We start from the raw sequence: 22,107 nt of genomic DNA on the forward strand, positions 1-22,107 counted from the left end.
TTGAAATAACCGGATTTTTTTGCTTGACTTCAGCATGGCGAAGTCACCAAGAATCACTCGCTACGAGACAGCTCCTTTTTTTTCTTCAGAAATAAGCTCTCTTCCTCCAGCAATTTTCAACTTCATTCATACATGGTACTACTGCATCATTAGTCGGCATGTGTCCATGATCACACATTGTTGTTTTTTTTATGAAACAGGAGGGGTTGCATCGTACATTATTGTTTACCTAAGTAACAACAACATGCTCTGCTTACAGTCCCTTTTGGGCCCCAGATATTACATAACTAAATTACAAGATGTGAGAGAAATACAACAGCGATGGACACAGACAATGAGGGCCTTTTATTTTATCTGCAAAAAACAATGCATATGAGCTGATCTTTATTACTAATAAAGACTACGACACCAATGAACTGGACTGGATGCTGTCATGTTACTCATATGCATATAATCCCATTGTCCGGACGATAGACATTTATACATGCATATCCTTAATATTTTTGGATGATTAGCAGTGTCTATTCGATTGGCCAATGTAGTCCTGCAAACGTGAATGGTAGAGGCAATGGCCATGACGGGCTCAGCTGATCAACGCCCGTCGGGATGAACCAGCTTCCTCCTTCAAAACAGGCTTCATTTCCCTTGGACGCTCTTTTAGTTGGTCCTCCAAGCGCTGCTTCACTTTGTCGTGATACAATCCGCTAAGTAGGATTTCCCGGAGACCTTGTAGCTTCTCTAACCCATAAAACTTCAAGGACGATGGCACATTATAGCAGCGGATCTTCAGGACCTCAAGCTGCTCAAGCATTTCGTCGTCCGCAAACGTAACAGACTGTAACCTGGAGTTGCAAGCAATCTCGAGGACCCATAGTCGTCCGAAACATCCATTTCCCCTGAACCGGAGCTCGCCACATTCAAAGTCCTTGAAACAAAGACAGAGAGTGTGTAGGCTTGGTAAATCTCCGAGGAGATCCACATCATGTTGCGTTATCATAGTCAACCGTAGTTTCAATTTTCTAAGGTTGGACAGCTTCTTGATCCACGCTGGCAACTTGACGACATGCCCATAAAGCTCAAGGCTCTGTAGTTCCTCAGGAGGTGGGGAAATGGAATCCAAACAGCCATCTTGATTCTTGTCGAGCCACAGTGACAAGGATTCCAAATGTGCATAGCCCGAGATAGCAGAACACAACTCTTTACAGTTTTCCGGTTTCACCCCAGACACTCCAAGCTTGCGCAATTGGGTAAGGTTCTTCAGCTCTTCCAAGATAGCCGGCCCGCTTGCGCCACTGACGTCGATGACGCTGATATTGTGTACCATCATCATTTTCCCAATCCCTCGGGGCACCTCAACGCCACCATTTTGAGAGCCAGGAAGCAGCTGCCAGCGGCGTGTCCATGACTCTGGAAAACAGAACCGGGACACTGGTGTAGCGGCAGGTGGCCTTCTCATCGATGGTATTGATAACGATGGGAGGGTAGCTGTTGCTGATCCTGCTTCTGGTGATGGTGGTAGGCTTTCAACAATGCTCGTGTCGTCATCCAGTTGCACAGCAGTGCCAGCACGAATGTGCTGCAGCTTCTTTATCTTGGTGATGCATAGTGGAAGCTTGACAATGGAGGTGTGTCTGATATCCAGAGTCTGAAGCTGCCTCAGACCACCAAAAGAATCGGGCAGACGAGTGATCTCTCTGCATCCTCTTAGGGAGAGGAACTTGAGGCGAGGCAGCAGCATGACCATCTGTTCAAGGTCACCATCTGTTACTGATGATGCGTCCTCCAAATCCAGAACCCGGAGTATACTCATCTTGTCAGAGATGAAGAATGTCTCCCACTTACCAAAAACCGTCAATGACCGCAGCCGCGAGAAGTCGATGCTCTCATACACACTCTTGTCCCTGTCCCAGGTGCTCCCTATGGTGAGATGCCGCCCTGTGTGTCGCTGTGAATTCACGCTACAATGCCCCGCCAGTTCAAAGACAAGGTTCTCTTCCATTGACCGTGAGACGATGTATTCACGGAGGAAACCATTGACTTGCCACAAGGGCATCCTCGTCATATAGCTCAGACTTGTAGATCCTGGCACCTGGACCATGTTTCGGAAGCAGAGCTTTTCAAAGGACTCCTCCCCTTTCTCCTCGGCGGTCATATCTTTGGTGTCCCTGGAGTAGCCTTCCGCGATCCACCGCCGCACCAAGCGCCTCCGCCGAATTTTATGGTTCACAGGGAAGATAGACAAATAGAAGATACATGGCTTGAGAGAATCTGGACAGGAACGGAAGAAGGAATCCACCCAGGAAAATAGACCCCTTAAACTACCAAATGCTGGGTGGTTCTCCAACACCTGGATAAAATAATTCTCTTTGGGTCTCCATCCATTGGCAATGGGACGAGCTACAGCAATGATCACTTTTGGAAGTCCGCCGCACTTGTATAGGACAGATTTTGCTGTCTCAATATCCGCGGGGCTCGGGTCAGCGGGCCAACGCCGCTTATTTATCTGGAGCCAAATGAATTTAAGGATTGCATTAATATAGGTGCGAAGAACAATTATAATCACGTTTATTGATATGTTTCAATTGAAAAACTACAAGATCAACCGATCAGATAAAAAGTTAATATAATGCGGACAACAATTATAATGACACTTATTGATGTTTCAATTTGCAAAACTACAAGATCCACCGCTTCAAATCAGATCAAAATTTAATACAGATGTCAACAACAATTCCAATCACACTTATTGATGATTCAGTTGCAAAACTACAAGATCCACCGCTCCAATAAGATCAAAAGATAAGATTGACTTCTGGATATTACGTTTGGCAATTTGTCTTTTTTTAAAATCTATAAAAATAATATTTACTTAATTGTGACCTATTGTTTTCCAGTTAAAGGTATTTTAAGCATGACTTAAAATTTTTAATATTTGCACTTAACTTTTGAATAAGATGATGGTCAAAAGCCATGTGCACAAGTGAATTCATATATTTAAAGATGGATATGATAGAGTTTGAAAGAATTGTTTGTTAATCTGATATTCAAAATGTATGAGATAATTCGAATAGTCTTTGAATTGAAATAATAATGTAGAGTCAATGAGCCAAGTGATTGATTATTCCACCTAGTTTGAGTGCTCACGTTTCATTCGGAGATCATTCATGACATGAAAAGTATATGCACACGTACATGAACGTACGTCCTGTCTTTGAGTTATCTTATTTAGTCATGTGCTTATGATACACTAACATGGGCATGAGTGGAAGTGTGTACAGCAGTGCATCCCACTTCTACTTACAAAAATACACTAGTAGCACTTATGTAGAACTCTATAAGAATTATAAATATACGGGCATATGGTTGGTTATGAGTAATGTTACCGTTCTTTTGAAGAGCTCAAGTGCATCATCAATTTCTAGGCCTTCAACGCTCCACCAATTTTTTGAACAGTATGAGGCAACACTTTCCTCGTTTGCGATCACGATGATACGGCTTCGAGTTTGGTCAGGTTCAAAGCCCAAGGCAGCTTTTATCGAATCCCACTCTTCTGTGGACTGCAGACCGTCAATAACAATGAGACAAGCATGCTTTTTTAGAAGCTGACGGCACACTTGAATTGGGTCTCTGATTCTCAACATGCCAGCATGTTGGAGAGATCCCGAGTGCAAATCCAAGAGTAACCTCCATGAGAAGTCCCTTATATTGAATGAATGGCACACATCCACCCAACCAAACTTCTCAAAAGAACCTTCAATCACTTTTCTGAAGTACACGTGTTTGACAATGTATGATTTACCAACACCAGCCATCCCAAACACGGGGCGTATCCCACTATTGTTGGCCTGAAGGTTCTCTATATCTGCCTTGCGGCCAACAATTTCATCTTTGTGGTTGTCTATCCATTCTTTTGCATCTTTTATCTTGATAGCCCTCTTGTCCTCATCAGCATCCTCATCCTCATCCTTGCCCTCATCCTATTATTCAAATAGGAAAAATTTTCAGTGTGTGTATGATGCATTGAAATGCCATTTTAATTTAATACTAAGAGGAGATGAACTTTCAATCATGGTGGTTAAAAAATTGCCTAGAAATTATTTAAAAAAGCAAATATGTGGCCCTTTGATTGTGGTGGACATTGATTATCAAGTATTGAATGTAAATGAACTCGGGCGTGTGAGAGAAAGAAAAAGTGATGAATAGAATGCCTTTATTGATTCTATCTTGCACATCTTACTATTACTAATTGAATATTATTGGAGTCTCTACGTTAATTCTCACAAGAGACACTAAATGTTAATTCTCATGAGAGATACTAGAAGATAAGATAAATCCTAGAAATTCTCATAAAAATTGGAACATCCAACAATCAATCTAGTAGACTATAAGCATCATATATCTATTAGATCTATTATATTTTCTACAACAATTACCCATATCAGCCATTACGAAAATATTCTAAAATAACATCCTAAATCTACAGCTAAACTATGCACCTTTGCCATTATGAAAACTGAACTAAAGTAACACCCAACTCTTCATCTAAATTACCCACCCATGCCACAACTTAAAGTAACCTCAAATAACTAAGTAACCCTTAAATCTAAATTTAAATTTCTTACATAGTCATTATAAACATACCTAAAAGTACACAAGTATATGATTCTAAATTAGTTATTTCTCCAATTGTTTGTACAGAAAATACTAACTTAAAGTATCTTCAAATATGTGTCACCATTATACCATGTGTACACATATGGAGAAAGCGATGAGAATACCGATTTCCATGTTAAAAGCATAGGTCAAACTAAGGGTTCAATTAAATGCATTTAGAAAACATATGGATGCGCCATGCAAAGTGAAATAAAATTATGAATGTGGATGAAAAAGTGTGTAGAGTAATTACTAACTAAAGTCTATCACAATCAGATAAAGATAGGTATGTATCTATACGAGTATTGTGTTTGAATATTTAAAAAAATGAGAGAGTGCAAGGTATATTTGATTACTAGACCTAATTTTTTTCATGAATTTCTAATGTTTATGCCCCTTGCTAAACCAGTACAAAGAGGTTCTAATTACTTAATGGTCGATGGCGATTGAAATCTGATGTTGATCCCCAGTTTTCTGTGTGCCCATCACTGTGCATTGGGGTGGTGACATGGGTATGTATGAAATGCACGTGAACAAATGCAAAGGACTTAACGGATTCCCACATACTAGTTAGTTGCATTCTAGTTAGCAACGTGTAAACCTGCCAGAGTCCAAGACGCAGACATGCAGTTGGCAAATACCAATTCACTATTAATGGTCATGTAATGATCTTTTTGTCTGAATCCGAGATGCACTAAACATATTAACTAGTATTCCGGTCTCTAATTCAAAGTACAGGAGTAATCTATATACTCCACCATATAAAACTGTTAAATTAGGGACTAAAATAGAAAATGGTACAGACATAGAAAACACTTCTAGATTGCAGCTTCAGATTGTAGAAAATATGGGTGGTTTAACGTAAAACGGACAAGGTTACGTCTACGCCAACAATGCGCATAGGAATGGAACCTAGACGTTGTAGTACTGTGGTCTGTGGACATTGATTTTTTTTATATGTAAGGCCCATGGCCCGACTATGTAACACTCTTTATCTATTATATAAGTGCAAATCGATGTATGGTTTTTATATTAGTCTGTTAAATATATACATATCAGCTACAATCTAGGACTTATATGTGATGCACAATGGACCTCTAAGAAGGGGGCCCACAATTGCATCGCACATCTACGTGTGTTTGATATGTGTTAATTTGAAATTTTACTTTGACATGGAAATAGATGTGATTATCGTCTCTTGCATATTTGTATATATGGTGAGAATAAGTTATGTGACAAATTCTGTACATGCATACCATCGGTTTGTTTTCATATTAACAATGCAAGAAGTGGATAATATAGAAGCATGTTTAGAACTACTTCAGGATATTTTTAATAATAATGGATGTAGGTAATTTAGAGGGTTGCTTATTTTTAATAATAGCTTCTGGGAGTAATTTAGATGCGAATTTAGGAGGTTACATTATATTATTTTTCGTAATGGCATGAGTGGTATTATTTTAGGTTATTTTTATAATGGTGGAGGGGACTAGTTTAGATGGTTACTTTATATTTTTATATATATAGTTGCATATGTTGGCAGTTTAGATAAACATTAGGGAAAACTTTAGGTTATTTTATAATAGCAGATTTAGATGTAGTTTATGAAGTTCCTTTAGGTTATTTTGATAACGATAGAGGTTGGCGAATTTAAAAAGCATAATAGACCCAACTATTGTTATTGCCAATATGTGGGAACTTTCGCACTAATGCGTGGGAGTTTCTAGATTTATCTTTGTTTACGGTGTCTCATGATAATTAAGGCGTTGGCTCCATCGGGGACTCTAATTAGTAGTAGGAAGACTGGCCTTCTTTACAAAGGTGCTTGATGATATCTGCTATGGTGTTACAGCCCTACCAAGGGGTGAGCATGCGTACACATAGCATAGCACTATGCTTACACTTTCATCCTCGCTTCGTGTAAAAGGTTAACCTCCTGCGCTCATAGGCCACTATTGGACCAACCAAATTGGTCCGGGTGTCACATACGCCCCTCCTCAAAGAACCTGACGAAATCCTCGTCTGTCCAACTCACCCACAAATTGAGTCGGGTGTCACATACACCCCCCTTAAAGAACCCGACGTTTTCGTTGGTCCAACTCCACACATTGACCCGTACGCACAACCGCGAGGGTCGATCTGATATCATTTGGAACACCACATTCTCCAAAGCCGCCCCGCCTAGCCCTACCGACATTCTCCAAAGCCGCCCCGCCTAGCTCTACTGAGGGACGGGCACGCATACACATAGCACCCTGCTTACACTTTCGTCCTCGCTTCGTGTAAAAGGGTTAATCCGAAGGTGCTATGGATGGTGGACAAAGGCTTATAAGTTGGCTTCATCGTTGCTCAACTAGCAATGTGGTACTAAACATGCACATCTACGCTCATGGATCATTACTGGGCCAACCAAATTGGGCCGGATGTCACACATGCTCTGTGTATCCTAGCACCTATTTAACCACCTCATATAACTTGCAGAAAAGTAATGCCATTTGCTCAGTAATGAAAATTGTGTTAGTAATTTTGACATTTAAGATATACACTTCTTTTTTTCATTATATAATTAATGGTGATTAACTCTGCTAGCACAAGTTACAATATATAAAGGTCACATATATCCATTGAAGTTTGATTTGTTGACTACTGAGTTGGGACTGGGAGCATATGATGTGTGTGTAGTGTTGTAGACATGTTGACCTTGAAAATGACAAAAAAAAAACAAAGGTGGAGCAGAACTTTTCCACAAATTTTATTGATGATGAATGATGTTCGAGCATACCTCAGTGTAAAAGATACGAACAGAAAGGTCAGCTGTGGGCTGGTGCAGCTCCAATACTGATTGTCCGACGCACGATTTTGCAACTTCGAGCTGCTGGGTGAGCACGACGATGCAACTACCATTTTTCATGTCTGGTAGGAATTCCATGACGGCATCCAAATCATCCTTGCTGGACAGATGTTCAAGGAAGATGAGGTATCTCTGATTGCTCATCACTTGTTTCACGGACTCCTCGATGAGTTCGCCTTCGGTAATCATCATTACACCTTTCACTTTATCGAAATCTTCGGCACTTCCATGTTGTGCACAATAGTTTGTGCACAATTGATCCGGCAAGCTCCTAATAAAGTCCTCGTGTTTGAAGGGGTGGATCAGCTTCACTGAAGCACGGTAGTTGAATTTTTCACAGATTTCTGGGTATTTATCACAGCCCTTCTTGATGATGGATGCCACCTCAAGATGGCCTGGTTGTTCGCACACGGAGATAATTCGACGCGGAGTATTTTCAGCATCTACCTTGCTGATGATCAGATGAACGAGATCTTTTGGGCTGCTACGCTTCTTCTTAGTAGCCTTATTATGAAATAAGATGGTCAAATACTACTGGTATTGTAGTAATGTTGATGTTGAAAATACAAAAAGAAATCAGGGAACAATGTTTGAAGCATACCTCGTTGAAAAAGACACAAACAGAATGGTCCTCTGAGAACTGCTCCAGCTCCAATACTCGGTGTGATTGTCCGACACACAAGCTTGCGACTTCGAGCTGCTGGGTATGCACGACAATGCAGCTACCTTGGTTCGTGCCTGGTAGGCATACCCTGACGGCCTCCCAGTCGACCGTGCTGGACACATCTTCCAGGAAGACTAGGTATCTCTGTTCACTCACTTGTTTCACGAACTCGTCGGTGAATCCTTTGCCTTCCGTAGCCATCATCACGTCCGCAAATGTAACCAAATCTCCGGAACTTCCTTGTTGCAGGCAACAGTTTCTGTTGAATTGAGCCATCAAACTCCGGCTGAACTCATGGGGATTAAAGGGATGCATCAGCTTAACCCAAGCACGGAACCTGAATTTTTTGCAGATTTCTGGATCCTCCCAGGTCTTCTTGATGATGGATGCCACCCCAAGATCGCCTACTGCTCCCCACACTGAGATAACTTGAAGTGGAGAAACATCTATCTTGTTAATCAACTCGATGAGATCCCTTGGGCTGCTCTGCTGCTTCTTGGCTTCTCTCGCCTCGATAAGGATGCCCACTGCCGTTGCATCGGCTACGGCCTGCTGATTCGTCTTCTCAGTAGAATTGGAGCTGGAGGCACCGATGTGCCTGTAGCGCTCGTTCCTCTGGCCCATGGCTTCCACCCTGGACTTGAGCAACTCTATAGCAGTGACTGCATCGCCCAGTGGATCAGCCGGCGCTGCTGAAAGCATGCAGAATGGGAGCATGCGGCGCCACCAGTGGGACTTGATATCCATGAGGACAACAAACTCGATGCAGTCCTCCACATCTAAGGCCATGTTGCGGACCTGCCTAACCAAGGTCTTTACCATTTCGTCAGTGGCACGATCCTTGGTAATGTTGAGGAAAGCATGCATCATCTCGAACTCGTCCGAGATGAGCATCAGGTCGCGCTGCATACCCTTCTTGAGCTTCTCCTCCTCCTCAATCGCTGACTTGGCAGCGGTCAGCGTCCCCTCCACCGCCGACTTGGCCAACCCAAGCACAAGGTCCGCCATTGCTCCTCCCTGCTTTCCTCCTCCCTTGATTGTTTGCTTGCAATGGATGGCTGCTGGTAATGCGGGAAATTATTCGAGGAGTGGAAAAGGTGAATGGACCATCCAACCTGCGCACACGGCAATTTATAGAACCGTCTCAAACATGGAGGCTGATGTTAGAGGCCGCGGAAGCTGTTTTTTTACACAAAGCAGTAAAATTATTCAGCCAGCTACGTCAACCAAAGTTGCGTAGGTTGCAATTGTGAATAAAGAATAAATAATGCAAGTTCACAATGCGTATCAGAATCGCCTGCCTTGTGTAGCGAGACATACTCCCTCGGTCCCGCACAGAGTGTCCATATAGACTATAAAATTTGTCCCACAAACAATATCATTTTACCTCTTAGTAAACCTCATCTAATTAAATTAACACTCACACCAATAAAAAAAATATATGGAGAAGAGTGTAGAGCCAATGAAATGATCAATTGATGTTATTTCTCTGGTTCCAATGCACACACATTTATTTGGGATCAAGAAAACTAAATAGACAGCACGATTTTTAATCACAATTAGTACTAGGTACTAAGGGCACTTATTCTGGGACGGAGGGAGTATGGCACAAAGTTAACGAATAAAGAATATGGCACAAAGTTAAAGTTTAACGAATAAAGAATATGGCACTATGTCTAAATTTTTCTAAATGGACACTTATTCTGGGATGGAGGGAGTGTGGCACAAAGTTAATGGATAAAGAATATGGCACAAAGTTGACGAATAAAGAATATGACATAAAGTTAAAGTTGACGAATAAAGAATATGGCACAAAGTTAACGAATAAAGAATATGGCATAAAGTTAAAGTTGATGAATAAAAACTATGGCACAAAGTTAACAAATAAAGAATATAGAACAAAGTTAATATGCCTTGTGTAGGTTGCAATCGTGAATAAAGAATAAATAATGCAAGTTCAGTATCAAAGTCGCCTGCCTTGTGTAGCGAGATAAGTTAATCTGTAATGTAATGCATTCCGTTAATCTGTCTAAAAAATATTCAAAGAAAATTACACTATGGAACGAAGGAAGTATTTAGACTTGCACTAACACACACTGCCACGCGGGCGGCGCTGAGGCGAGAGGGTGTCGAGAACCGGCCGTGCCCGTTGCGGACACGGCGAGCTCACGTGGGAAGCAACGACAACGTGTAGGCAGTGCGCCGCCGGCGAGGTTGTGCGGGTCCCACATTGAAACGAAGATGCAGCCCAGAACCTAAAATGTCGTTTCTTGGTCTTCCGGGCTCGAGCAAGACACCAAACGATTCCGTCCGTAACTCCATTGGCATGTCACCAAACTACTAAATTGCTAATATGGCAGTCTTATTAATACCATAAAAACTATCCTACCTAAATCGATGAGACTGCCTAACGATGTGCTCAATTTTTGCCGTTTGTTCAAGTTAATCAGCATACTGTGGAGCTGGATTGTCACACCCAGTTTTGAAGGCAACACCAGATGACTATCATATGTGTGCTAAGATCAAGTTTCACACATACGATGACTTCAGTAAATATCAAATACAGTGTTAAAGCGTAAAAGAAGAGTTACATAGGTTACATAATCAGAAGCTGAGATAAAAATCTCTAGTATAAGCAGTGGATCTCCAACACTCCACAGGTAGTTGACTGGGAAAATGTACGCCTAGCAATTCTTCAAAGTCTTCAATGGAGTTGTCTTGTACTGAACAACGGATATAGCAAGTGTGAGTACACTTATGGTTGGTACTTAGCAAGTGTGGGGAAATGTGTAGTGTAAAGCCTATGTGTAGTGTAAAGCCAAGTTAAGGAATTGCTGTCGGACATACATCCATGGGTCCACCAGAAGGTTTGTACGAATCCACATATGGAGAGTACATCAAGACGTATCAGGACATGGGGACTACGGTGCAGGATGGCATAGTCTACATGGACTCTAGTGAACTAGTCGAAGACAAAGGAAACTACTCTTTCTAGTCGGAGTAGGACTCTGTAGTCGAATCCGACTAGTTCTCACGTAAAACAATTGACCTGTAACCCTGCTCCCTCGATATATAAAGGAGGGCAGGGACCCCCTCTAGACAAGTTCAATCAAGTACAAGCAAACAACATACGGGACGTAGGGTATTACGCGATCTAGCAGCCCGAACCTATCTAAATCGCGTGCCTACGTACACCATCAAGCTCCTGATTTTGGTGACACCCACCAACCAAAACTCTACCCCAGGTACTCCCGTGGTAGGTTGCCGGGTATAAAACATGAACAGCTAGCGCGCCAGGTAGGGGCAGTTGTCAAAATTCTCCACGCGAGTTTGATGGCTCAAGTCATCATCAAGCCTAATATTGCGTACGAAGCTGGCATGACTTTCATCTTCAACTCCTAGGTCTGCGTCGCTGACGGCGCTAGAAGTTTTCACCGCTACCTTGTGGAGGCTCTGGAGAAGAAGCACCACGACATCAGCTTCCGTCGCCAAGCTATGGAGGATTTCGTTGAGAAATTCAGTAAAATTTTCAATCAGACAAACATCGAGTTCGAGTTCAACTTGAACTCTACAACAACTCGGACTAGCTCCCACGAGTAGGCAATCAAGCCATCGTGCGGACCGAATCAAACTCCGAGTCAATTTCCGTTTGCACTCCGAAACGCGGCTTTGGTTCATCAAGCAACTCTATCCAAATCACAATCCAGATTGGAGGCGATTGGAGACCACAACCTCGACTTCTACTTGGATTTCATCGAGAGGAAACTCCTTTATCAGGTCTGTAGCAGGGTCTGGTAATCAGTTTACTGCGTTAAGCATTTTAATTAGTTGGTCAAGTTTTATTAGCAAAATGCTTACTAATGTATAAGTTTATACCACCCAATTAAACATCAGAGCAAGAATAGATCATGAACATAAATAAAGCATAAATAAAACATAGATTAATTATTCTTCGAGTTCAATTATCATGCGAGGATCCAAGCCGCTCTTAACTGTGAGTACAGCTAATATATCAGTTTTACACTCTACAAAGGTTGTACAGTACACATTCAGTGGCAAGGTAACAGCACCAGCCCAGCTTTGGCCATGCTTATGCTCGACAGCTACAACTTGCAGGCAGGCCAGCAACAGATCACAGCTTCACCTTGCCTGTCGATCTTGCGATTGAGTTTCCATTACCTCAGATAAAAAGCAGCATGTCTATTTCAACGCATTCCTGTCTGCTTGGACACTTGGTTGCTTGATCTCTCTGCAGATTGTTTGTAGCTGAAGGTCGTGCTTCACGGCAAGCACAGGCAGCAGTTAAGCATCGGCTGCTCAGTTCTTTTGTGCAGTTCAGTTTGTCTTCAGATTTGCATAGTTTGATTCAGAGCACCAGAATTCTTTTTGATGGACTGTCACTTTCATGCTATAGTAGAGCAACTGTTTGGCTCCTTTGTTTAATCGTGGCAGGCTTGTGTTGGCTAATCATTTGACAAGTTAATTAGCTTTTTCACTAACCATTTGGCTAAAAATATGAATTTAAAGTTTTGAATATGCACGTTCAAAGTAATGGATTCTAGAAAGTTTTGTATAAAGGAGTCAGCATTTTTTATATCCTATCGTAAAGTGTTATGTATGTAACCTAAAAGCTCACGAACATAGAGAGTACAAATTGAAGTTTTCAACCTACAAACACAATTTTTTGGATACATAAGTCCAAAGTTGGTAATTCAAGCATAAAGTTTCATTATATTGTTCCAAATATGTACCAATTGTAGAAAAAGAATAAAATGTTCTTTTGATACATTAAAGCCAATGGTATATAAAGTTCTTTAATTATGTTGTTACATGTAAAGTTTTGTACATGTGGTTGACAAGTTTTCAAAATACGAATTTAAAGTTTTGAATATGCACGTTCAAAGTAATGGATCCTAGAAAGTTTTGTTAAAGGAGTCAACATTTTTTCTTTTTATCCAATCGTAAAGTGTTTTGCATATAACTTGAAAGCTCACAAATATAGAGAGTACAGATTGAAGTTTTGAAATTACAAACACAAAGTTTTTGGATACGTAAGTCCAAAGTTGGTAATTCAAGCACAAAGTTTCAGTATATTGTTCCAAATATGTACAACTGCAGAAAAAAGAATAAAATATCCTTTTGATACATGAGTATACAACTTGTAGTGCTACTTAACTTATGGTTGTTTGTATTTTTCCATTTTTTTAAAAATATAGCTGCTGTGACACAGTGGAGTGGTAATGTTCTTATTTGTATTTCGAATAGCCAATGAGCTCAAGAACTCTTATATCCCAAAATGGTTCCACGCTGGCCATAACTCCAGTTTTATGTTCATAAGGTGGATAAGTGTAATGTTTATATTTTTATTATTCATTTATTTTAAACACTTACTATTTAGCATTTGCAATTGTTGTTTTTTTGCAAGGTTTCATTGTTGATACGTTTCCTCAAAGATGAAAGCTCTCGTTTTCTATTTATTATTTTGAAAAAAATTAATGAGATTATCTTTTTCAATGGAGAGATGCATATTTTTATGTCCATGTGTTGATTTGTCTCTGTTGATGCATCTATCAAACTTTGTAATAAGTTTTTTTTGGTCAGCAAACGCTTTTTTTTTGTGAACCTATCTATTGGGCACAACCGCACAATATTTTCATTACATGAACCAATAATTAAAATGCCACAAGAATAACACTATTTTAGTATTCTTCGACATTCATATGTATATGAAAGATTTCCCCCACCCATTTCATCTCCCTCATACCCATTGTACCGAAAGGGAAAAAGATGTGCCAAAATGTTTGGGGGAAAAATTGGGCAGAAGTATGTGAAGAAAAGGATTAGAAGCTAGACATGGGAAATAAGAAACGGAGAAATGGTGGGAAGAAACAAGCTCACCGTTCGTGCATGCAGCAGGTGGATAAGCGCCAGCTGGCATTAAGATAAATTTTATTTTTCTTTTATTTCTCAATTTCCTTCGCTTCTCCTCCATGTATATATACTTTCAAGGAATTCTTCTTTTTCAGGTTGCCCCCCAGCTTTGCACCCTTCGCCATCATCAACCAATCATGCATGACATTGCCCGATTCAGCTTTGGTGCTTCTGGACTCCTCGCTGGAGTCCACAAATGAATCCATACCAATGGATCCTGTGCTTTTGCTTCTGCGGTGGAAAACACTAGGGGATCATGTGCTTTAATATGATCTCCGATTAGAAATAGATGCCTCTCTGACGGGGGATCATAGGGCAGGAGAATGCAGTAACTTTCTAGAGTTTCTTTCTCCCAGCGTTCTTGGCAGCTCCGATGGATCCGCCCGTCGGGTAGTGATGATAGTTTTGTTCTTTTCTTGTTGAGAGTGTACATATGCTCGCAACTCGCTCTCTTGGACATGTGATTGCCAGAGTTCTCCAACCTCGATCCTCCACCAACCTGCTCGCTCAATCTTCTTCATCGTGTATAGTACCAACTTCCACCAGAACAAGCAATGGCGCCGTCACGAAAGAATCTCTCTGCCGTCCTCCTGCTCGTCATCACCATCGCCGCCGCCTGGATGCATATGCAGAGTCGGCGTCCGTTGAGGATCATGATCGCAGCCAGCACCTGAGCGGCAATTACAAAGGGACGTGCTGGTCATGGTTCAACGACGACGCCTACAAACGTGCCTGCGTGGACGAAAGCAGCGACAACTTTTCCGGCTCCTGTGCCTTCTTCCAGTGCTGGTGCCAGACCAGATGCACGGCTGAGATTGTTGCTGCTGCTAGCGCTCCGATCCGGCAACGATACAATGATCCCCGCCTGAACAATGAATGATCCAATCCTGTATGCATTCTAAAATACAATATTATTAACACCTCGTGGGGGTAGCCAAGTGCGCACGACACACCTAGCTCGGCCTCGGGACGACGTGCGTACGCACAACGCACCGGTAGAGTGACGGTGAAATAGAGAGACCGACTCTGCAGGCGTGCTACTGGGGTCGCGCCGCGCGTGTGAATATGCGATGCTGATTGCTGAAGGCGCATGATATGTGGCTTAAGAGGATATGACCTTAACAGCACTCGGATCAGTTCATATGACAAGATACTAAAAATTAGGGAAAAACCACCAAAGATTAACAAGTGACCTCAAAATCATTCAAATGTATAGCTTAAACTTAGGTCACCAAGTTTTACTGACTGGAAGCAAAATATTGTCAGGATGACGACAAATATGTTTTTGATCTGTTGGTAGTGTCAACCTGCATGTAGTTCTGATGCATCCAGCAGCTATGTGAAAAGAAAATCTTGCTGGCAATACTAATCCTCTCTACCATGGTGTCAGAATCAGGTAGGGGAATAACATAATTAGCTACTCAAGAACCGAATGTTGCAGGCAGAAAAACAAGAAATTATCCGTGTCTGCAAGATGCGTGATGTCATAAGGAAATACAGCAGAACTCACACACTAAACGCCAATCCTGAGTTGCCTCCCTCCACTACAAGAGAATGCGTACACACTGGAACACTTTGGATCGGCCACGGTGGAGGTGAGGAGCCGACTGCACGCTCACCCTTTGGATCTTGAGGAACTCGACTTGAGCAGCAATATACGAGCAGTAATATTCTGATGGAGATGAGATCTCTGAATTTTTCTGCAGCGAACATGTGAGATATGGGAATTGAAGGTCCAGACCAGCCAGCTCGAGACATGTGAATTAAGGCTTCAGTTTTTGGCAATGCAGTGCGGATACTCCAAATGGCTTGTTAATTCCTCTGATCATCTCTACACACCATGCAAGGGGCTCTTATAGCTACAGAGGACATAAATTGAAGTTCTAGTTGATCTGTCCACTAATTGACTAGTGCAATGAATACAAATGCAAATGGAGCTAGCCATCCAGTATTTTGGATTGTCCTTGTCTATCGTTTGGGGCAGAACAAGTTAATTAGAAGCTAGAGAGCTGAGCAGGAACGGTCGGATTCAGCAATCGACCAGGCAAAGCTACTTAGTTAGGGTGTTTGGATACTAAAGACTAAACTTTAGCAGTGTCACATCGGACGTTCGGATGCTAATTAGTAGGACTAAACATGAGCTAATTATAAAACTAATTGCAGAACCCTAAGCTAATTCGTGAGACGAATCTATTAAGCCTAATTAATCTATCATTAGCAAATGGTTACTGTAGCACCACATTGTTAAATTATGGACTAATTAACCTTAATAGATTCGTCTCGTGAATTAGACTCCATCTGTGCAATTAGTTTTGTAATTAACCAATGTTTAATACTTCTAATTATTATCAAACATCCGATGTGACAAGTCCTAAACTTTAGCCGACACCCCCTAATCAGAACAGCTAAAAATTTTTTGTCGAGTGACACAAGTACCAAGAGGAGCTGGCCTGTAGGATCTGGATCCGAACTATCGCTGATTTCTAGTTTCGGCGAATCAAGAACTGTAAGAGTTGTTTGATACTAGGCGTTAAATTTTAGCAGTGTCACATCGGATGCTCGGATGCTAATTAAGAGGATTAAACATGAGTTAATTATAAAACTAATTGCAGAACCTCTGTGCTAATTCGTGAGACGAATTTATTAAGACTAATTAATCCATCATTAGTAAATGGTTTCTGTAGCACCACATTGTCAAATCATGGACTAATTAGGCTTAATAGATTCATCTCGCGAATTAGACTCCATCTGTGCAATTAGTTTTATAATTAGCGTATGTTTAATACTCCTAATTAGTATCTAAACATCTGATATGACATGTGCTAAACTTTAGCAGGGTATCACTGCGAACCAAGAACCCTATAACGAGAGAAGGCAGGGGAAGGAAGATGAGGATGCTGTGATTACCGGAGAGGAGGAGGCCGGAGGCGATGGGTGCCGCAGGGAAGAGCATCGAGTCGCAGTCGCGTCCGAGGCCCGTTGGCGCAGCAGCCGCTACAGCGCCGCCACCCCATCTCGCGTCGCCTCTGTGCGGGACACTTCTCGCGAACTCGATGCGGGAGGAGCCGGCCAACCGGGGTTCATTCCACGCCTAGGGACTCGAGGGTTGATTCCCAGGCCGGCGTGGTGAAAAAAGGCCGGGGTGGGCCGGGATAGAAGCCACGCCAGGGTTAAACGAACATCCCTTTCGCAGTGGGCCGAGATCCTACCCAAGCCGGGGTGACCCACGGGGGTTGGGCTGCAATCCGGGCCGATCCCGCCCAAAATGAACAAGTTTGGCTCCTAGTGCTGATCCTTAGGATCCTCGTCTTCTTCCACGGCAACTTCCTCTTACGAGGAAAAAGAAAAGATCAGGGAAGCAAGAGTGAGTACCGAACAATAGGTATTGATCAAATCCCACAACGAAAGTATTTATGCAATTTATAAAGATGGAATGCAATTTATAACAACTATACTTGAATCCAAATCAACTTAATTAAAAATATACACCAATATATAATGATTCTAAATCGTCTATTTTTTTATGCATGATGTGTGTCACCATTTATAAAGGTACAGAGGAACTGATGAGAATATAAATTTCTACGTTAAAATTATAGCTCAAACTTAGGGTCCGTTAAAAAAATTCAAGCACATACCTGCGAATATGTGATGCATAGTGAAAAGTTAAAATTGTAAATGTGGATGAAAACATTATAGTATAATTACTAACTAAAATCTATCACAATCAGATGAAGATAATAAGTATGTATATCTATATAATTAAATATTATGTTCAAATATATATATTTAATAGATGAGAGGTAGGTTCAGGTAATAGTTTTGTAGCAATGTTGCCTTATTTCTTATTTCTACTGTAGACTGCGCATTAGTTCTCACGAGATGCGCTAGAAAAAAAGACAAATTCTAAAAATTCTCATAAAAATCAGAAACATATTATATTTCCTACAAATTTACCCACCACTACCATTGCACGAGACTATCTGATCCGCTGCTATTTTTAAGGATCGTTGCCTGCCATGGCGTAGGGCCATGCGCCCATGCAATCCACCTGGATTTATTTTGCCCTCATGGCTCAAGGCGTTGGGCTGCTGTGCGAAGGGTTCGTATTCTCATGTAGATGATGGACCAAATCGCTTTCCTTTCCCTGTTGGTTTGTGTTGATCCGCCAATGAGGGCATGATGCCACACCACAGAGATGCCCACCGAACCAATTGATGCGAGTAGGAATACGCTACTCTGTCTCTTATTATAACTCCAGTATGTACATGCACTTCCGTTGGGGGGTCTGGGGATTGCTGTAACGAAGTGTGTATTTGGAATTGATAAGAGTCAAATTGTTTGGCTTGAGAGGAGGATGTGCCCAGCTATTGTGGCCATAATAATGTTAAGGTGTACCATGCCCATTGTATTCTTCAGCCGATGGTTACAACTGCTTAATAACGTCTGTCCCATCCATAAGCCCATACGTTTATCATCATGTGTTCGCTAAAATGCAGAGGCACAGACGAGGTCACTGATCCATCTGGTTCACCATGGCGGCATTGCTACACAGAAAGGTGCCCTGTGCAGTTGCTCTCTCAAGTGAGCCTCAAGTGAAGACCTGGGCAAATGTGCGCATATGTTTGTTTATTCTTAAAAGTCCTTACCTGGGCTATCTGTTCTTCCTGTATAAGATGGACACCATTGGAGGATCACCGAATGGTGTTTTCTGAAACATAATGTACAGGAGATCTAAGCTGGGCCTATATGGTCTATATGGGCCTTCTATTCACACCATTTTGGCTCCTCCAGGCCGGATGAATGAGGCGACGCCATAGTATTCTCGCTCGCTCCATTCGTATGGCGTTCAACGAGAAAATCGCCTAGCCTCAAACAAGGGGGATGGCTCGTTGATAGAGGAGGACAGGGTTGCGCGGCAAAGATTATCCTCTACAATTGACGATATTGTCTCGCTCTCAAGAAGGCAGCAACACATCTTCCATGAGAAAAAGTGGGAGGGCGCCACGGGCAAATTCTGGTGCGAATCGGACTTCGATTTGGATGAAGATCTTGGCGATGTGGAGAACATCACCCAGGTATGTAACCCTGTGATTGCAGGCTTTAAATCTAAAACACCGGGGGTGCCTGTTCATCTTCCACGGCAAACTCGTGATCAAGGGAAGCCCAGACTACAACAATTATTCAAAGGTTGATGGCCTTGGGATAAAAAGAAAGGGTGGAAAGAGCCTTTGCCCAAGCACAGGAGATCGCCATTAACTTTGGGGGATTTCCTGCCGATATGTGGTGAGGAGCACCAATCCAGTCAGTGAATCCGTCAGCAGCGTGTTCGTCGTTCTGATCCGGAATTGCAGCCGATTCAAAATTCGAATGGGCAAGTTGGTGGGCATCCAGGTGGGCCGATTGACATAACAGGCCCAAAATTGACTTGGGTACAACGCAACCCTGGTCTGGCCTGCTTAGTGTTGGAGACCGTTCTTCAACGCACCCTAAACGAAGCTGGCGCGGAGCTCTCCTCGACACCAACTTAACTTCGTGGTTACACTCTTCCCTGACGTCAATGACTAACCGAAGCTAACCGGTCCAAAGATATTCGTTATGTGGTTTTGTAGGCGAGGATTCCCGAAGTTGAGACCTCCACGGAGCTCCCAGCAACTCGCCTTCGAGGAAAGGCTATGACCAGAGCCCGAGGTTAACCGCTCTCAGCCAACGAAGATGGAGCACGCATGGAGGTGTACCTGGTGCGAGTGAGGATGACGAGTGGAGAAGGGAGCAGTCAGGGTAATCCTGAAGTCGCTTCGCTTGTGGAGCACTTTGATAATAAAGATTTTGGGAAGGGCTAGAAATGTAATCTCACTTGAAAGCGACATCTTGAGCAAGGGTTAAGTTACTGTCTTGTACGGAATATGCCTGGAATGTAGTAGTTGGTATGGGTATAACAAGTAAACGGAAATGTAACTTTATGGCACTATAAAGGGATGTGAACCGTCCCCCCTTGAAACACACTATTCATTGATAAGACAGCTTGACCTGTACTTGTTTACTGTATCTCCGTTCTTGTGTTGTGACTTAGTCTTACCTTTCATCTGACGGAGACCCAACACTTAGGAGGCTAACACATCTACCTGATCAAACCTACGCGGAAGTGCTCATGGCTGGCAGTGCTGGAGGCGGCGATCAACATTGTGGCCGCAATTACGGAGGTCAGTTTCGAACTGCCCGCGGCAATAGCCGGCCTCCCAGGCCGTACGGTCGTGGTCGCTTTGCAGGACGCGGCCGGGATCGTGGTGGTCATGGTGAAAGATCTGATGGCACCAGAGGAGGGGGTGCTGAGGGACCTGTACCAGGCACTGGTGGAAGTGGCTTTGGTGGAAGCTATCATGGCACAAACCCAGGGAAAGGTCTTGCTGAAGAGCGCACAACAAGCAGGCGAATGCATCTCTGAAGAATAAAGGTACAGAACCTGTGGGGGAACCTGCTACTAAAAAGAAAAAGAAGTTTGTGCTATGCTGTGAGATTTGTGAAGGAGAACACTTCACGTGTCAATGCCCACTTCTACATGGTCCTAAGCCAATAGCCACATTCTGTGGGCTTGCTGGTGACGGCCTTGGCTTCTTCCATATTCCATACACATCAGCGGCAAAGGCTCCTCGAAAGGTATCTGCTACTGCTCTAATCAAAATTGTTGAGGGGAATGTGCCAGTGGACCTTGTTAAAAGTGAACTTGCACGTGCTATTCCAGTCAAGTGGGATTGGGTGGTACGGGAACACAGCAACAACACATACATTGTGCCGTTTCCATGTCAGGTGGAGCTTCAAAGGATGATTAGTATGAAGCACCTCAGAACTGATAACAATGAAGGGGTGATGCAATTTGAGGAGTGGAAAAATGAGATTAAGCCAAAGCAAAAGTTACAGAAGGTATGGGTTCATGTCTATGGTGTCCCTTATGAGATTAGGTCCTTTTTACCTCTTTGGGCAGTGGGATCCATTCTGGGAGCCACTCAGAGGGTAGATATGAGGTTAATGAAAAAGATAGGAGTTGTACGGCTAATGGTTGCTGTCCTTGATGTGAATTGCATCCCAGATGAGGTAGATATTGTGGTGGATGATTGTCTTTATGAAATATTTTTTTAAAGTTGATCAAGTAGTGACGGACAACGGTGGTGAGCCGGATGATCTGGACGAGGATGATGATCTCGAGCCGAACAACCAAGATAAAGATAAGGATCTTGAGATGGAGGATGTGGAAAAAAAAACAATGATGGATCAGGCTCTTCTGGTTCATTGGCAAATATTCCAAAAAGCACACAGTCTGATCAAGTACCAAAATTTGGTGCATCTACTGATATGGAGATGCAAATAAAGGAACATGTAATAGACTTGGCTGTGGATAATTTGCTTGATGAGATTAATGGCCGGGTGGTTGCTGAGATTAATCAAGACACCACTTATACTAGTGAGAGTTCAATTGAGAAAGGGTCTCATACAAATGATGTTGTGGCATATAACGAGGTCTTGGAAGCTAATGTGCATGCAGCAGTAGTCACTGACAGCTACTCTGACAGAGATGGTACAGAAGTGGTAGTGCAAGGCTCGGAGATTGCAGGGGAAATTTTTCATGCACCAATGATAAATCTAATGGGTGTAAGAATCCCTGAATCAGATAAGACACCAACTATGCAGGAAGGGTGTGCCTAGAGATTCAAATTTGCATGCAGAAGGGGAGATGGATATTGGTACTGTTATTCAAAGAACAACAACATTGGGTCCGCTGACAGAACACAACGATTCAGCTTCAGCATTCAGGCAGCATATGACTTGCGTGCTAGGATTGGACGGACCTGTCCACGACACGTCGAGACTTTCACTTCCAAAGGAGCACCAGCTGGGGGAAATTGCAACTCTGACTGGCGCTAGCGAAGATTTTTCAGAAGTCGGGCAGGGTACAGCTTCCACAGGCAAGTCAAATGAGTGCCGGTCGAGCGACAAGGACCTGATGCGGCCA

General features: G+C 42.6%; 1 protein-coding gene across 2 annotated transcripts; it reads right to left on the reverse strand.

Moving 5' to 3' along the window:
• Positions 1 to 149: 149 nt before the first annotated feature.
• Positions 150 to 9,394, reverse strand: LOC117833484 (disease resistance protein RGA4). Of its 2 annotated transcripts, XM_034712993.2 has the most exons (5): positions 8,506 to 9,394; positions 8,106 to 8,427; positions 7,436 to 8,008; positions 3,384 to 3,977; positions 150 to 2,503 (listed from the first exon to the last, which is right to left on the reverse strand). In XM_034712993.2, exons 1-5 carry the CDS (start codon positions 9,174 to 9,176, stop codon positions 584 to 586), a joined length of 4,080 nt encoding a protein of 1,359 aa, XP_034568884.1. In that variant the 5' UTR covers positions 9,177 to 9,394; the 3' UTR covers positions 150 to 583. The 2 variants fall into 2 exon arrangements, with proteins under 2 accessions (XP_034568884.1, XP_034568883.1); XM_034712992.2 differs by having other exon boundaries at positions 8,106 to 9,393.
• Between the last annotated feature and the right edge of the window lie 12,713 nt (positions 9,395 to 22,107).

The sequence above is a fragment of the Setaria viridis genome, chromosome 8 (genome assembly GCF_005286985.2).
Source record: "Setaria viridis chromosome 8, Setaria_viridis_v4.0, whole genome shotgun sequence".
Classification (NCBI taxonomy): domain Eukaryota; kingdom Viridiplantae; phylum Streptophyta; class Magnoliopsida; order Poales; family Poaceae; genus Setaria; species Setaria viridis.

Bases quoted from the DNA above. Each gene is read 5' to 3' on its own strand.
- LOC117833484 (XM_034712992.2), bottom strand. From the start codon at position 9,176: ATGGCGGACCTTGTGCTTGGGTTGGCCAAGTCGGCGGTGGAGGGGACG. The intron at 8,009-8,105 runs GTATGCTTCAAA...TTTCATAATAAG, and splicing joins TTTGTGTCTTTTTCAACGAG to GCTACTAAGAAGAAGCGTAG. The intron at 3,978-7,435 runs GTATGCTCGAAC...TTTGAATAATAG, and splicing joins TTCGTATCTTTTACACTGAG to GATGAGGGCAAGGATGAGGA.